The sequence below is a fragment of the Carassius auratus genome, unplaced genomic scaffold (assembly GCF_003368295.1).
Source record: "Carassius auratus strain Wakin unplaced genomic scaffold, ASM336829v1 scaf_tig00038972, whole genome shotgun sequence".
Classification (NCBI taxonomy): domain Eukaryota; kingdom Metazoa; phylum Chordata; class Actinopteri; order Cypriniformes; family Cyprinidae; genus Carassius; species Carassius auratus.
Window position 1 is genome coordinate 27,292 of NW_020526481.1, and position 11,456 is coordinate 38,747.

At 43.3% G+C, this 11,456-nt stretch overlaps 1 protein-coding gene, 1 non-coding gene and 1 pseudogene across 2 annotated transcripts; all 3 read right to left on the reverse strand.

Annotated features, from left to right (window-relative positions):
* Positions 1–4,521: 4,521 nt before the first annotated feature.
* Positions 4,522–4,685, reverse strand: LOC113083620 (U1 spliceosomal RNA). The gene has a single exon (XR_003283318.1). It is a non-coding gene; the product is annotated as a U1 spliceosomal RNA (small nuclear RNA).
* Positions 4,686–5,059: 374 nt separating this feature from the next.
* On the reverse strand, positions 5,060–5,238 carry LOC113083616 (uncharacterized; annotated as a pseudogene).
* A 2,986-nt stretch (positions 5,239–8,224) lies between these two features.
* On the reverse strand, positions 8,225–10,746 carry LOC113083607 (zinc finger CCHC domain-containing protein 3-like). Its single transcript, XM_026254669.1, has 2 exons — positions 9,442–10,746; positions 8,225–8,367 (listed from the first exon to the last, which is right to left on the reverse strand). Exons 1-2 carry the CDS (start codon positions 10,471–10,473, stop codon positions 8,362–8,364), a joined length of 1,038 nt encoding a protein of 345 aa, XP_026110454.1. The 5' UTR covers positions 10,474–10,746; the 3' UTR covers positions 8,225–8,361.
* Positions 10,747–11,456: the final 710 nt, after the last annotated feature.

Consider the following 11,456-nt stretch of genomic DNA (forward strand, 5'->3'; position numbering starts at 1 on the left):
CGCAATCCCACTCTATCTCTTTTCTCATTCTTCTCCTCAATGGGAGATCGGGCAATCCTTTTTTTCCCTCTCAATATAACTCCTGGAAGATCATTACTTACCTCTATCTCTTGTTTCTCCTCCACTACCTTTTCCTGTTCTTGTTCACTATCCTCCTCCTTGCTCTGTTCATTTGACTCCTTTTCTTTCTCTATTAGGGATTGGTGGAGTTCCATCTCCTCATTTCCGTCTGCTCCAATAGTGTGGTTTGGCGGGAAATTTGGAGTTTGCTCCGCCCCCCCTCTCTCCTTACCTCTGTTATCCATTTTCTCTCCACCAACCCCAGGGTTTGGCGGGAGATTTGAATTTAGCTCCACCTCCTCATTGGCCTGTTGTACTCGCTCCTCAACCGCCATTTTGTCTGATTTTACTTTGTTGGCAAACGATTTGGGGCAATCTCTGTAGAGATGAGACAAGTCTCCACAAAGATTACACTTTCTGCCATTTGGACATTCTTCAAAGGAATGTCCAATTTCTCTACACTTGTTACAAAAGAGTTTCTGGCATGCTTCAACAAGATGCCCAAACTCCCCACATCGCCGGCAGAGTTTGGGCATTCCCTGGTAGTGGATGTAGCCCCTGTTTTCTCCCAGAACTATCATTTGTGGTAAATGCCTCAGACCTTGGAAGCCCTGTGGGTCTTCCCATTGCGTAATGGGGACCCTCCAGGAACAATTCCAAAAACCGTCTTCATCATAAACCTTCATAGCCTGGCCCCTTACAGTGCAAAATCTACCCAGCCATGTGCAAATGTCTTCTCCATTCACAGTCTCATTGAACATTCTAACGATAACCATTTTTTGTGTGTTATCAGGTAGTTTCTCAACTTTAAACATGGAAAACTGGGTCTTGTGTGTGTCAAAGCGCTGCCAGAACTCATTTAACAGTGCTGCATTTTTAAAACTCACATCGAAGCCTTTGTTAAAAGGCAGGGTTAGAATGCAATTTAAATCAGCAGGATTAAAACCTAGAAGTTTTTGCATAAGTTTCCTCGAAAAATCCAACCTTGACATTTCCATTAACTTTCCATCTTTTTCTAAAAAAAGGAACCTAGTGCTGTGGTGCCTCCGCATGCCGGCACGAGCAGCCGACATGTTGGAGGCACCGACAGCTAAAAGGAATCAAACAAACTAAAAAATTACCACAGCAATAAAAACAACGTAAAACAGGAAATAACTTACCTTAAGACCAGTTTCTCAATAAAAAAAACTCCTCCTAAAAAACAAGCACAACACAATATGAAAGACAATAAATAGTAAAAAAAGTATGCCAGATGCAATACAATATACCTCTCGGGAGGCGTAGGACGTGCTATGGTAGAGCACAACCTAAAAACCTCCAAGAGGCGATCGCAGTCTCTTCCTTTAAGCCAGACACTTGATCTTAGCCAAAAGGCCGAGAAGCGATGCTGCTAAGACGCAGCAGGGAGGAAGCCGGACACGGCGATGCCCATCTCGGCTTTGGTAAGTTTTGGGAGACCTAAAAACGCTGGGGGATGGTACCCTGATAGCACACATACATCTAGGAGACGTCTATTTGACATATGAATTTACATCTGCAAGATGTAGTTTTAAGGCTGTTTGCTCATCTGCAATACGTCTATTGGACGTCTCCTTTTAGCAGTGTTTGGAAGGTTACTTTGGAAATGTAATAGGTTACAGATTACAAGTTACCCTGTTTAAAATGTTATAGTAGTATAACTTTTTCAATTACTTTATTAAAGTAATGTAACTAATTACTTTTGAGTACTTTTAGATTACTTTTCTAAATTTGTGAAAATTAAATAATAATAAATAAAAACATATACATCAACTCAAATACAGTTATCTAATAAGCATGTGTCATTCCTGTATAATAAACTCCTGAAACATTGGTGTTTTTTTAAACTGCTGTCTCTTTGTATATGATATGATAGGTAAAATGCATGACGTGACACAGAGCAGTTCTAGAAATGATGTTTATGTGCTCATGTACTCCTATATTGAGGCGGCAGAGGCTGACAACACTGCAAGCTTCAGTAGGCCTATTTGTATTAAATGAAACTGCATGTTTTTGCCATTAATTTACAGGAAGGGCGGACTGGGAAAAAAAAAAAATTCTGTTAAAATTCTGGAAATTATTAGGGCGTATGTCTCAGAACAGTGCAATTTGGGAAAGAAATCAGTGAAATCTGTATGTGGATGTGTGTAAATATTCAAATGTAATTGCCTTTGTAATCGTTAAAAATTTCATAAGTAACTTTAATTTAATTACAAATTTTTTCTTCGTAACTGTAACTAATTACAGTTACATTCATTTTGTAATTAAATTACGTAATGCTGTAACATGTAACTAGTTACTCCCCAACACTGCCTTTTAGATGTCAGATAGATGTCAATTAGATGTCTTTTGGATGTTTATGATTTAGAAGGTATATAAAACTGACATCTGAAAGGCGTATGTCAGACGTTTGTAGATGGCAGATGCTTTCCAGATCAACAGTTCTTTAACAGACATCTTGCAGACGTAAGTGTGCTATCTGGGTAGTACCCTCCCCTGTCTACAACGTCACCGGGCCTCGTCCCGATCGGCCTGACGGAAAGTACGGCATGGCTCGTAACTCCCAAACGGTTGGTCGCAGAGCCACGTGCCTTATGTCACCGGAATCCTTGGCTCGAGCCGAACGAGACGCAGGTCTCAGATTGGCCCGTCGCTCTGACGAAATTTTCGGGTATTTTGGATTTTGTCGAAAACCTTCTTTTGCAACCTGGCGCCAGGTATTTGGCCCAGTCCCACCCAAATCAGCACAGAAAGCTTCTCTGGAGTCTGAGTGTCAATAATCATCCAAAAATAGAGGAAATTTCCATTCACCTTGGCGAGGGGACCTCAAAACGTGCTAAGGTGGCGTGTCCGAGGTGGCTCGAATGGCTATAACTCCAGGAAGGAGTGAGATCCCTTCACCCAAATCGGCACACCTGTGCAGGGGCTCAGTCCGAGGCCAGGCGAAAAGGGACGCGGCGACAGGCCACTAGGTGGCGCCGTAAGCTGAAAAATAGGGAAAATGTAATGTAAATGGACAATCAAACAAAGATGAAAACACCTGCAACACTGCGGGATGGTAGTACCCTCCCCTGTCTGCAACGTCACCGGGCCTTGTCCCGATCGGCCTGACGGTGGAACTGCAGCGACGGAAAGTACGGCATCGCTCGTAACTCCCAAACGGTTGGTCGCAGAGCCACGTGCCTTATGTCATCGGAATCCTTGGCTCGAGCCGAACGAAACGCAGGTCTCAGATTGGCTCGTCGCTCTGACTAAATTTTCGGGTATTTTGGATTTTGTCGAAAACCTTCTTTTGCAACCTAGCGCCAGGTATTTGGCCCAGTCCCACCCAAATCAGCACAGAAAGCTTCTCTGGAGTCTGACTGTCAATAATCATCCAAAAAAGAGGACATTTCCATTCACCTTGGCGAGGGGACCTCAAAACGTGCTAAGGTGGCGTGTCCGAGGTGGCTCGAATGGCTATAACTCCAGGAAGGAGTGAGATCCCTTCACCCAAATCGGCACACCTGTGCAGGGGCTCAGTCCGAGGCCAGGTGAAAAAGGGCGCGGCGACAGGCCACTAGGTGGCGGCGTAAGCTGAAAAATAGGGAAAAAGTAATGTAAAAGGACAATCAAACAAAGATGAAAACACCTGCAACACTGCGGGATGGTAGTACCCTCCCCTTTCTGCAACGTCACCGGGCCTTGTCCCGATCGGCCTGACGGTGGAACTGCAGCGACGGAAAGTACGGCATCGCTCGTAACTCCCAAACGGTTGGTCGCAGAGCCACGTGCCTTATGTAATCGGAATCCTTGGCTCGAGCCGAACGAAACGCAGGTCTCAGATTGGCTCGTCGCTCTGACTAAATTTTCGGGTATTTTGGATTTTGTCGAAAACCTTCTTTTGCAACCTAGCGCCAGGTATTTGGCCCAGTCCCACCCAAATCAGCACAGAAAGCTTCTCTGGAGTCTGACTGTCAATAATCATCCAAAAAAAGAGGACATTTCCATTCACCTTGGCGAGGGGACCTCAAAACGTGCTAAGGTGGCGTGTCCGAGGTGGCTCGAATGGCTATAACTCCAGGAAGGAGTGAGATCCCTTCACCCAAATCGGCACACCTGTGCAGGGGCTCAGTCCGAGGCCAGGTGAAAAAGGGCGCGGCGACAGGCCACTAGGTGTCGCTGTAAGCGACAACAAAATTAATACGAATCGAAAAAAAGGACAACCAAACAACATGGAGACAGTTACAGCTAGGCTGCAGTCAGTCCAATCTACTTTCAAAGTAAGGTCTGCGCTATGTTCGAACTAAACTACCCACCAGTGTCCGATTTTTCAAGAGCGTAAGTGACTTTGTTTCACAGGCGCACAACACATATCTCGCATGTGACAGAACTCCCCATTCTGAAACGAAAATAAATAAAAAAACTGTAAAAACCTCTTCTGCTTTGTTTCACCAACAATTTCAGGGGAGAGCGCGAACGCAGTCCCCCACTACCGTAAACTATGCAGTCGAGATTCCCGCATTTGGGGAATTCGCAGGGGTCAGCATGGCCGGAGTGCAATGGACAAGCCTCGCCCTGGTTGAACCGCCTTCTTGATCATGGTGTCTCCCCTGCCAGGTAAGTATGAAGGCCCAGGCGGTCAGCCAGAGGTGTGATTTGCATCTCTACCATCCTCACCAACGGTTAGCCCTCCGCCCCCCCTCCAGGAAAGGAAGGACGGGTGCCTTCCGTTACTGGCCTGGAAACTGCCAAGCTCATGGGCCGGTGCTTCCCAAAGCCAGTTTTAGATGACTCTCTTTAAACAAGCACACCTGATTCGATGCATCACCTCGTCCGTGAAAGACTTCAAGACCTCAGGTGGGTGCATCGTTAGTGGAAGAGTCCAAGACCCCAGGAGGACACATCAGGAAAAAAGTTTGCAATAAACCACAGCATCTGCAATGGCAGCTCTCATTCCTTGTTCTGCTATTCGACACAATAAATGGCAATCCCCAAAAAGGGAAAGCACACCGTTCCTGGAGACACTGCAATACCAGGCCGATGCATGGAGTGGACGGAGCAAGCCCCGGCTCCAGCTCCGTGATCTAAAAATCCATTTAATATGTAGTCCCCGGATGGGGGACGTATCAGATATTAAACTGATAAGAACAGATTTTTTTTTTTCTTTTGAAAAATTTTATTGTCACAATACATTTTGGTTACATGCACACATTTGTTTTGTTAAAACACATTATACAATGGTTGTTGTTGTTGTTTTTGTTGTTGTTGTTTAAAGCACAGGATAATTTTTAAATTATTTAATACACAAATAAAAACATTTTGTATTGAGTGTGTTTTTGTTGTTGTTGTGTGTCTGTAGTGCTAGAGAAAATAAAAAATAAAAAACAGTGTTATTAAAATCAAAAGACAGGTTTAAAAACGTTCTCTTCTGTTGTGCAAAAACGGGTATGTCCTTTAAAGAAAAAAGATTAAACCATCAGCTCAGTTCCTCAAAACCAGTCCCAGAGGCCTGACCCTTCTGGGCCCAGAGGAGATCCTCTTAAACCGAGGCACCGCTGTCCCACTTCAGGGTGTTTGGGGCATCTACGGGCAGTCAGGGCTCGTGGCTATGGGGACCTTTCCCGTGTAGCTCTGACCCTCCACATCCGAATGGCGACATGCGGTGTACTCCTGCAGCCTTGATTTGGCTAGCTGGATGGTGGCGTGCAGGGACCCCTGCATGCGCTTCCCTACCAGTAGGTTTCTGGAGGTCCATATGGCGTCTTGGATGCAGAGGATGGTAAGCCATAGCTTAGGGGGTGTTTTTGCTGGCATTTGTTTTTGGCTCACCCCTCCTCTCCCCATTGGGTAGTCTGGGACCCCCCTACTGGTAGGTACGGGAATTGCTGGGGGCCAGCTGTCGCCCACAGGTCCCTCACAGCGCTGCACTCCCATAAGCGTGCCTCACGGTCTCGGGGGGCGCCACATCCGGACCGCGGGCAGATGGGGTTCTTTGACATGCCTCGGGAGTGCATCACGGCCCTGACCGGGAGGATCTCATGGGCAAACCATCCAAGCCAGGTCTCGGTGTCGGGTTGTGAAGAGCTGAGTGGGACACATTCCGCCAAACGTTTTGGGCTTCACCTAGAGTGAGCCCGCGTACTGGACACACTTGTTCCCGTTCCTGCACAAGAGAGAGTATAGAGCGATGATTGGTTAAAACAGTCACACTTTCTTTTTCCAAATTAAATTTCTTTAAAAAGTTCTTTATGTGTGTGTATGCTGGGGGTGGTCAAAGGCAACTGGCATTTGTCAAGTCTGTCTGTACAATATTTTGGGTTTCTTAAGTAGGACCCCATCCAAAACCGGGTCATGGCTCCTGTTTTGTCTTGTTTGGATGGGGTTCGGGCATATTTTATATGTAGTGCAGTATAAAAAGCTCCTAAAAACAAGTAGGGGTCTGGCACTCCTTTTCCTCCATTTTGGGGTGCTTTCCTTCATGGTTGCTCTTTTGAGTCGCTCCCACTTAGACCCCCATAAAAAATAAAACATTGCCACGTTCCAGAGATACAAGAAAGAGTCTGGGGGGAAAGAAAACAGAACACAGCAATAACAAACAGGGTAAAATCACAGCTTTTATGATTAAACCTTTCCTTCAAATGTCAAACGTCTCAGTCCCCAGAAACCTAGTTTTTTGCCGCACTTTAACCATCACGTCATGCCCAATTTCCACTCCCTCCCCCGTCTCTGTCAAACTTAATACCCAGTATTTTTTAACTCTGTCCTTTAAAAGTAGTGTCCAGTCCAGCGAGCTCACTAGGTTTCCAGGGACCGTAAAACTGTGCTTGTGTTTTATCTCGGTTCAGTCTGGCTCCCGATGCTTTCCCAAACCAGTCTGTCAGGTCCATAGTCCTCTGTGTTGATAAAACGTCAGTACATAAAAGGTTGAACATCATCCATATATAAAACAGTCTTTGCAGTCAGTCCTCCAGTCCCGGGTATAGTCCAGTCCACTGATCCATGTAATCCCTTCTCAATACCTGCGCTAGGGTTCGATGCAAGCCACATACAGGAGAGGGAGATAACGACAGCCCTGACGGACGCCGCTGCATATATTTATCGCTTTTGAGAGATTCCCGGTTAACTAGGATTTTGCTGGTTATGTCTTTATACAGCAATCCCACCCAAGCTAAGAACCTCCTGGGAAACCCCATTTTTTCCCAAAACTTGAAACACAGTAGTGGTGCGAGACTCGGTCGAATGCTTTTTCAAAGTCTAAATTTAAAACTATCAGCCGAATATTTCTGTCTCTCGCATAACAGATGCAGTCTCTTATCAGTACGAGGCTGTCTGTGATCTTTTCTCCCAAGGGACGGCGCAGGCTTGATCCGGGTGGATCAGATCTGCTAAAACTGTTGACATTCGTGTTGTTTAAAAGTTTACTAAAAAAGTTTACAATCAAAGTTTTAAAAGGGTTATAGGACGCCAGTTTTTTAAATCTGTCTTGTCATCTTTTTTTGTGTAGTAGGGTCATTATTCCTATCCTAAAACTGTCAGGGAGCTGGTCGATCTTGTCAAAGTCATTAAAAACAGCCAGTAAGTCTTGTCTTAAATGTCCCAAAAGGTCAAATAAAATTCAAGAGGGAGTCCATCAACTCCAGGAGTTTTCCCTTTTTTTGAATTTTTGAATACTTTTGTCTATCTCAGAAATGTTAAAATCCTTTGTCAGACTGGTATTTCCATTTATTGTTTTCTCTATGCTTGTTAAAATTTCGCTCAAAATGCTGTTGTCACTTGCCTTTTCTTCATAGAGTTCTTATAAAAGCTTTCTATTACTGATAAAATATCCTTTGGTCTGTCATTGGTTTCTCCTTCTTTATTTCTTAATTTAAATATTGCTCTACCTCCATCAATAACTTTCTTAAAAAAAGTATCTGCTGCATTTCTCGCCTTCCTCTATTTCCCTTTCTTTGCTCCTGAAGAGAACACCTCTACTTTTTAACCTCCGCTAATTCTGACATGTCTTTCTTAACTTCCTTAATTTCTTCGTTAAAAATCAAAAACCCTGGCTAAGAAGATAAAAGTAACGTTGTAGCCTCTTTGCAGTCCCACCATTCGTCTTTTTTCTTTTAATTTTTTCTTTTTCCCTGCCCATCTAAAAAAAGTCTTGGGTCTTTGCCTTTACCATCTCCCACCACTGTGCTCGTGAATCATAAAAGTCTTGTAAAGTCTGCCATTGGCTGTACTGCTCCCTGTAGTATGTTGTGATCTCTGGGTCTTCCAGCAGGGAGCAGTTCAGTTTCCATATCCCTCCACCTGTCGTCACACCTGTGGGAAAAGAAAGGGTGCAAGAAAGCATAGCGTGGTCTGAAAAGAAGACGGGCATTTAGTTTAGCATCCACTGGTGTAAGGTCTCGCGTAAAGATATAGTCTATACGGAGGCTTTAGTGCCATCACCACTAAACCAGGTGAATCCTTTTTTCCCCAGGATGCATGGTTCTTAAAACAGTCAGTCAATTTAAAAGTCCTTTATAATGTTTCTGTAGTAAAATTGACGTTTTATCCATTTTTAAAATCCTCTCTCTCCCCTTTTCTATCATTTTTACTTAAAATGGCAATTAAAATCCCCTGCTAAAATAAATGGGGTCTTTCCTAAAGGTGGGACTGCACGTCTTCTAAAAAGGTCGTTCCTTTCATTTTTATCTGTAAAAGCATACATATTTAAAATATAAAATCATGTCCTAAGAAGGACAGATTTATTAAAAGAGCTCTCCCCATCTCTCACCACTGTGCTACCCTTCACCAAGAGCTGAGGATTCTTTATTAAAATGGCTACTCCATCGGCTCTGTTAAATTTGATCCACTCCACACAGATACATGGGGCCATTGTTCTTCCATCTCTTAATTGGACATAAAAGGTAAAGCACATTCTTGTAAAAGGCAGGATATCGCTATTTTGGGTGTTGTAAAAAGGATAAAAACCATTTGAGCTCTCAACTGTGACCTCACACTTCTTACATTTAAGGTGGAGAGTGGTGAGTGTCATGATAAAAACAGTTAAAAATGATAAATACAACATTTTAGAAGACATAAATAACTAAAATTTCAATTAAAAAGATATCTGTATCTTGTGAAACCAGCTCTTCTTCTTTTCCCCTATTTGGGGAATCCGAGATTGAAGCTGTTTCCCCCTTGAGCTACCTTAGTGGTTGATGTTTGGAGTTCTATTGACAAGAAAGATATTTCATTTGGGGAACTGAGTGGGAAAGCCGGTTTCAGATCCCCTGATGAGAAGGAATCTGATCGCAATCCACTCTATCTCTTTTCTCATTCTTCTCCTCAATGGGAGATCGGGCAATCCTTTTTCCCTCTCAATATAACTCCTGGAAGATCATTACTTACCTCTATCTCTTGTTTCTCCTCCACTACCTTTTCCTGTTCTTGTTCACTATCCTCCTCCTTGCTCTGTTCATTTGACTCCTTTTCTTTCTCTATTAGGGATTGGTGGAGTTCCATCTCCTCATTTCCGTCTGCTCCAATAGTGTGGTTTGGCGGGAAATTTGAAGTTTGCTCCGCCCCCCCTCTCTCCTTACCTCTGTTATCAATTTTCTCTCCACCAACCCCAGGGTTTGGCGGGAGATTTGAATTTAGCTCCACCTCCTCATTGGCCTGTTGTACTCGCTCCTCAACCGCCATTTTGTCTGATTTTACTTTGTTGGCAAACGATTTGGGGCAATCTCTGTAGAGATGAGACAAGTCTCCACAAAGATTACACTTTCTGCCATTTGGACATTCTTCAAAGGAATGTCCAATTTCTCTACACTTGTTACAAAAGAGTTTCTGGCATGCTTCAACAAGATGCCCAAACTCCCCACATCGCCGGCAGAGTTTGGGCATTCCCTGGTAGTGGATGTAGCCCCTGTTTTCTCCCAGAACTATCATTTGTGGTAAATGCCTCAGACCTTGGAAGCCCTGTGGGTCTTCCCATTGCTTAATGGGGACCCTCCAGGAACAATTCCAAATACCGTCTTCATCATAAACCTTCATAGCCTGGCCCCTTACAGTGCAAAATCTACCCAGCCATGTGCAAATGTCTTCTCCATTCACAGTCTCATTGAACATTCTAACGATAACCATTTTTTGTGTGTTATCAGTTAGTTTCTCAACTTTAAACATGGAAAACTGGGTCTTGTGTGTGTCAAAGCGCTGCCAGAACTCATTTAACAGTGCTGCATTTTTAAAACTCACATCGAAGCCTTTGTTAAAAGGCAGGGTTAGAATGCAATTTAAATCAGCAGGATTAAAACCTAGAAGTTTTTGCATAAGTTTCCTCGAAAAATCCAACCTTGACATTTCCATTAACTTTCCATCTTTTTCTAAAAAAAGGAACCTAGTGCTGTGGTGCCTCCGCATGCCGGCACGAGCAGCCGACATGTTGGAGGCACCGACAGCTAAAAGGAATCAAACAAACTAAAAAATTACCACAGCAATAAAAACAACGTAAAACAGGAAATAACTTACCTTAAGACCAGTTTCTCAATAAAAAAAACTCCTCCTAAAAAACAAGCACAACACAATATGAAAGACAATAAATAGTAAAAAAAGTATGCCAGATGCAATACAATATACCTCTCGGAAGGTGTAGGACGTGCTATGGTAGAGCACAACCTAAAAACCTCCAAGAGGCGATCGCAGTCTCTTCCTTTAAGCCAGACACTTGATCTTAGCCAAAAGGCCGAGAAGCGATGCTGCTAAGACGCAGCAGGGAGGAAGCCGGACACGGCGATGCCCATCTCGGCTTTGGTAAGTTTTGGGAGACCTAAAAACGCTGGGGGATGGTACCCTGATAGCACACATACATCTAGGAGACGTCTATTTGACATATGAATTTACATCTGCAAGATGTAGTTTTAAGGCTGTTTGCTCATCTGCAATACGTCTATTGGACGTCTCCTTTTAGCAGTGTTTGGAAGGTTACTTTGGAAATGTAATAGGTTACAGATTACAAGTTACCCTGTTTAAAATGTTATAGTAGTATAACTTTTTCAATTACTTTATTAAAGTAATGTAACTAATTACTTTTGAGTACTTTTAGATTACTTTTCTAAATTTGTGAAAATTAAATAATAATAAATAAAAACATATACATCAACTCAAATACAGTTATCTAATAAGCATGTGTCATTCCTGTATAATAAACTCCTGAAACATTGGTGTTTTTTTAAACTGCTGTCTCTTTGTATATGATATGATAGGTAAAATGCATGACGTGACACAGAGCAGTTCTAGAAATGATGTTTATGTGCTCATGTACTCCTATATTGAGGCGGCAGAGGCTGACAACACTGCAAGCTTCAGTAGGCCTATTTGTATTAAATGAAACTGCATGTTTTTGCCATTAATTTACAGGAAGGGCG

Excerpts from the sequence above, each read along its gene's own strand:
- LOC113083607 (XM_026254669.1), bottom strand. The coding sequence starts at position 10,473 with ATGTCGGCTGCTCGTGCCGGCATGCGGAGGCACCACAGCACTAGGTTC.